Source organism: Xyrauchen texanus, unplaced genomic scaffold (assembly GCF_025860055.1).
Source record: "Xyrauchen texanus isolate HMW12.3.18 unplaced genomic scaffold, RBS_HiC_50CHRs HiC_scaffold_1239, whole genome shotgun sequence".
NCBI lineage: Eukaryota > Metazoa > Chordata > Actinopteri > Cypriniformes > Catostomidae > Xyrauchen > Xyrauchen texanus.
The window spans coordinates 1,699-7,988 of NW_026265585.1; the positions used below are offsets into that span (position 1 = coordinate 1,699).

The 6,290-nt window shown below is 36.8% G+C and overlaps 1 protein-coding gene across 1 annotated transcript; it reads right to left on the minus strand.

Moving 5' to 3' along the window:
* Nucleotides 1-2,399: 2,399 nt before the first annotated feature.
* LOC127641656 (uncharacterized) lies at nucleotides 2,400-4,782 on the minus strand. The gene is made up of 8 exons (XM_052124597.1): nucleotides 4,702-4,782; nucleotides 4,094-4,190; nucleotides 3,788-3,983; nucleotides 3,510-3,651; nucleotides 3,271-3,399; nucleotides 3,006-3,186; nucleotides 2,710-2,786; nucleotides 2,400-2,447 (listed from the first exon to the last, which is right to left on the minus strand). Exons 1-8 carry the CDS (start codon nucleotides 4,780-4,782, stop codon nucleotides 2,400-2,402), a joined length of 951 nt encoding a protein of 316 aa, XP_051980557.1.
* Between the last annotated feature and the right edge of the window lie 1,508 nt (nucleotides 4,783-6,290).

The following is a 6,290-nucleotide window of genomic DNA, read 5'->3' on the forward strand; positions in this document are numbered from 1 at the left end:
GCAATAGCAAGTGATGTGTATGTAGAACTGTATGTAATAAATAATGACAAAGGACTTTAATTACACTTGATGTTTCATTTATTACATTTTAAAGATTAATTTTAACACTAAAAATTACAAACACACACTCTCTCTCGCTCACACTCACGCACTCTCTCTCTCACACACACACACTCTCTCGCTCTCACTCACGCACTCACACTCTTTCTCTCTCTACACACACACACTCACTCTCTCTCACACACACTCTCTCACACACACTCACTCTCTCTCACACACACTCTCTCTCTCTCACACACTCTCTCTCTCACACACTCTCTCTCTCACACTCACTCACACTCTCTCACACACACTCTCTCACACACACACTCTCTCTCTCTCTCTCTCACACTCACTCACTCACTCACACTCACTCTCTCACACACACTCTCTCTCACACTCACTCACTCTCACTCTCTCACACACACTCACACACACACACACACACTCACTCTCTCTATCTAAACCTGCTCCTACTCCATCTGTGTAAAACGGGACCAGGGTCTGACTTCAGATTCCTGTAGGTTGGGCTTGTCAAAGGCAGCACATAAGTGGTCTGGAACCTTCAGTTCATTAATCTGCTCTTGGTATGGGCCAGGATTGATGACCACCTCCTCAAAAAACAGTCTTAGCAGACTCTCCACGTAGTCTATAACACAAAAAATACAATGAACCTGGCATTTTTTAATTAGACATTTTTCTACAATTGTGATCAAACAACATTTTGGTCAATCAAACTGCATTTACCATAAACAACATGTATAATGTAATGTACGTGTTAATTGAATATCTAATTTTTCAGAAGATCTACATATTTTCCATATTTATTGTATGGTAACATTATCCTTTTATACTTACTGTAGGTTGGTTCTGTTTTTGTGTAGTGAAGGGAATGATCCCCTTTTTGTATTTTGGCCATTTCACTTTGATAGACGGTTCACCACTCTGGTTGCATGTATACTCGCGATTGGAATTTTCATTATAGTGAAGAGCAGCAAGGTGCAACCTACATAGTTAAATTAAGAAATGAAAAGGATAAAATTGGTAAGTGGTAGTTGTTTAAAGTGTGATTAATTATGTGGATAAATTATGTATTTACAAATATAAGACAGTGTGACAGATGCACATACAGCATTATTTATGAACTTAAAAGACATTTAAACTGTCACACCTGTTCAACATTCCCAAAAAAGAGAATGCCACATTTTTCGGAGCAAATTTCAATATCAGGCTATGGAAGCCTTCAACTGAGGAGGTCTGATGGTGAGGGCTCAGTTTTGACACGTCTTTCAGTAGTCGCTGGTTTATCATCAGGTCGCAAAACCGTTCACAAGCTTTAGTGCCTAATAAAGACAGAGAGTCCTTATCAACATATAACTGTGTCATTTTTATGGCTGGAAATATCGATATAGATTATTAAATCCCATTGCATCTGTATATCACTATGGCACTTGAATTCAACAGACTTTGTCAATCGTAATCTTTAATATTATAGTCATGGTTTATAAAAAATCAATCGTTTGACTCTTAGCAGAATCAATATTTTAGTTTTAGATTTCAGTATTATAGTTTTTAGTATTATAGTTTAAAGCATTATTTAATAAATATTTTTTCCATAATGGAAAATTTAAAGGTATCTGAAATATTTCAGAATAAAATTCAATATCAAATTGAATTAGGATTAGAATTGAGTCAAGAGCTTGTAAATAGGAATTTAATCATAAAAACTCTATCAACCCAGCCATAGTTATCTTCATGGTTGTTACCAAACTAGGCTAATCATGTAGCATTATGAATCAACAAAATCCTTACTTGGTGTCAACCAAGCTCGCGATCTCAAGAGGTGGGTGGGCTGAGACTGGGAATAAGTCGCTGTTATGATTGTGCACATTTTGCACATGGTTGGTTACAGACTTCCACTTTTCCACGGCTTCTTCACCTGTCTTGGAAGAGGATGCACACCAGTAAAGGTGGTTTATGATACTTCTCCTCCAGGCCAGAACCTCTCCACAACTACGCTCTTTCCCTAGTGCATCGATCTTCTTGGCGAGACCTTAAGTAGCAATTACAGAAAATAAAATTAACTCAAATATTATACTTTAATCAGTTCTTAAAACTTAGTTCAAGTTCATTTGTGCTTTTGTCACTTGAGTCACAAGTTGTGATATTATGTTGCTGTTGTGTATATATCTGATTAATCTGAAATGCTGCCAAACAGTTACCCTTAGAGACATGCCAAGTATCAAAATAATGCTGGATGTCAGGTCGTTGCTCCCTCAGATACTTTTGTATCGAAGGATGCCGATCTGTGACAATTGCACCAACCCTTAACCCTGCTGATTCCAGGAACTGGAGGCTTCTCAAAACCCTTCAGGCTCCATGCGTGGACTTGCACCCACTTCATTACTCTGAGAGATGGAAAAAAAAACTCAATTTAGCAGACAAAAGACATGTTTTGAAATGTAAAAAAAACGACATTTACACTTTTATCCAAACAGTTAATAGATACCATATAAACCAAGACAATGAGTATGTTTACATGCACAATAATTTTAAGTTTTGATAGTTATCAAAGTGTTGCTGTGTTTGTATACACACTCATTGTGAGAAAGCCATACACAACAATGCCATTATAGATTAATGCAGTGCCATAGTAAATTGCATTTTTACCTGGATTAATTGAATGTCCACCACCTTGTTGTCTTCCAGGTTCATCATCGTGTAGCTTCCATACTTGGCACAGTGTCCTTCAGGGGGAATCAGAGTAGAACAGAAAAAAGTTTAGGAGGTTACTGGTTTATTGACCATATTTTTCCACATTGAACAACATTTTAATCCAATGTCTCTACAGTTTATTGCAAAATGCAAAATTCTTCAATGCTTCAGACATTTCATAATGCTTATACTGTGGTTGGAATGACCAGATGAAAGTGAATGTTGTTATTTTTCACTCAAAATGAACAAACCTGGGGAATCAGCTCTCATGTCACCACCCAAGACAACGGCCTTTCCAGAATGCCTTGCCATCTCCAGCATTGTGTTTTGTTCAGTCCTCCAGTGCCATAAAATTGTTGGCTGGAGAAAGTTCTTCTGATGAATAAAAAATGTCCTGGGACATATACATTCCAGACAGAGTGCTGACAGTACCTGGAAGATATCACATTACATAAGTATAAAAAATGTTTAACAATGACAAATTTATAAAATTTATTTTGTTTACACAAATAAAACCTTGTGGATCTGTATGAATGAAGCCCCACTGAATGCTACTGCTGCCGACAAATGCAAATTCCCAGCTGGTGTACTCTGGATGTGTGGCTGGCTGTTCCACTTTGTTTTTTTGAGGCAGTGTGAACAGATCTATGCGATTTTGAAGCAATAAAATGTATATGAACAATATCCAATATGCCAATAATACAATAAATAAAATTATGTTTGTAACAATTTGTCAGTGCTACATTTATGATCACCTGCGTGATGGATACAAATGTCCCATTTACAAATGTCTCAACTGTGCAGGTATGGCAGCATGCTTGACACTTCCGAAACAGCTGTAGCAAATTGTCTTCATACACCATGTATTTCCTGGCTTTGTATGGTGGTTGGCAAACCCTGGACAATCATAACTCAGCAAATCATATCATACTTTCTAACAAGGCATCTTGATTGATCATCTCAAACCTGACCTATATACCATGACGTTTTTTAACATGTATGATGTTTTAATGATAACGACATTTAGACTTACTTTTCAATGCTCTCTTGAGTGATATCAGGCTCATAGGTGACATCTGAACACTGATTTGAGGTGTATGTTGAGCTCTCATCGAACACAGTGTCTTCCACGCGTGGCCTTTTAATTGGTGTTGAAGTGAGACACGGAGCTCCAATACCTGTACCAACACTCACACCAACAGAGAGGCCGAAAGGCTTCACCTGAATAGCTGAAATTTTCAACACACACATATGACAATCAAACACATGAAATAAAACAAGAAGACTATTACCAGTTAATACAATGAAGATAAACATAGCTAGTAGCATATAACTTTACCTTTACTCCGTCTTTTCTGCTTGTGGGTTTCCGTTTGAACCGACACATTTTTCAAAGATGGTGCATGACATTGACAGGCCACATCTCTTGTTACGGGCTGTATAACAGGAATTGCATTATGTTATGATATTGGTACAAGGGCAAAATAGATTGTGCAGGACTGCCAACTTTTGAGTTCAATTTTGAGTTAGAATTACGATTCAATTCATAAGCTTGAGATTCTGATATTGATTCATTTGAATATACAATACCATTTTTAATGTTGTAAACTATACATGGAAACCTGTCTGTTGGTATCAAAATTGACAACTTGTATACAATTATATGTCGATTTTTAAAATAATTGAGCAATTGCATGAGACATGATTCATTTCAATAAGTAGTTCTATATTTTTCAACATAAGTTACCCTTTGTAAAGAGTAAGAGATGACCGTTATGTCGAATCTGTCTTGATTCAAGTGTGCGCGCCAAAAACCAACATCACGGTTTGTGGCGCGACGCCCAAAAGACGCCAAGACTAAACATTTATTAATATGACAAAGTTATGTTGGCAGCCCTGTATGATGTTCAACGTCTCAAGAGCTTGGTTGTAGATAGTTTAACTTACCGTCAAACTTTGTGAGGTACCAACGGTGTACACTGACGGGACCGCGTTATCTGTTAATGACAGATATCTCACAAACCCCATTTCGTGTTCTGTCCAATTTTTGAAGCATTCACGCGTGAAGTGCTTCGAGCACATCCGTGACCTATCTGTTATCCCTCCTTCCTCGAAATGTAAAAAATCGAGCCATTTGGACCGTAACGAGGGAATTTTAGGGAATGGGAAAAGTGTTCCGTGAGTATCACAACCAAAAATGCACCTCCTCGCCATCTCTCCTTTCACACGCTGTCAATGCTCGCAAACACACAGGCAGCCTGTCTACTGTCAGTTGGAGGGCCGTGGTTACAGATGTTAAGGAGACGCCTAAACCTCAAGCCTACGTCATCAGGCAAGGTCCTCCAATGCAGAGGGGCGTTGGAATTTTCAGATTTTGATTAAAGATTACGAAGCCAAAAAATTTTTTTGTGTGGATTGACTTGCATGGATGAATTGTTCACCACAAAACGATCAATTTAGGCAAACAAAGTAAGTATGGTCAATTTTGATTTCATGGGGACTTTAAGTTCTTACAATGCTCACAGTAAATGTACGTGTATCAAGGTCATCTCATGTAATGATTTGCCATGTCACATTTAGCAGAGAGAATATCCAGATGTCGTGACGAATCTTATTAGTGTTCTGACTCAAATCTTCGGTCATATTCAGGCAGCTCAGGGTCAGCAGCAACAACAACAACCGCTTTCTCCTGCTGTTTCTCTGCCTCGAGTATACTCAGCAGGATATAACCAGGTTATCAGCACCTACTCTTAAGAATCAATCTGTTAAATTTGTTTTGCTTTTGCACAATTAAGATTATAAGTGATGTTCTTTTTATTGTTTGTAGATCGCTTCCTGGGATGCTTATTTGTTACGATCGTTTAACTTTTTATTTGTAATCTATTTATTGTCTCCTTTAACAGTGATAATGTAACATCTATTTATATATTTTTAAATATGGAGTTTACTTTTTTTAGAAGACAACATACTATGGTATAGACAATTATAATCTATAAAATAAACATAAGAATCAATCAATAGTCCAATCAATTGAGAGAGAATAAACTGCAGATGCTGGCTATGTTAGCGAGTATGGCTAATAAATCCACCGCTTTAACTGATCTCTAACTTCTTTATCTGAAGCAAACGCTGTTAAAGCACATTTAATGCTAATTAAATAAAAGGAAACAATTTTTTTTAATTTTTTTATTGAACACCAAGTACAGAACAAAAACAGAATGTACATCTACAATGGCATTGGTAAGTACAGGTAAATGAGTATTAAGCAAGGCACATATCAGTTAAAATAAAATAAATAAATTCAATGTATAAAATACAAATACAGAGGGGTCTCTTTATTCCTCTTTTAAGAGCTCAAGGTCTCTTATTATTCCAGCCAATTTCTAGGCCTTTTACTTTACATATATTCCAACGCTGGAAAGAAATTACAAATCAATTCTCTTTTAAATACAGAAAAATAAGGTTTCGTCTTCATACATTTGGACTTATGAATGAAAAATGTGCCCAGTATCAACATTACATTAATAAGAAATATT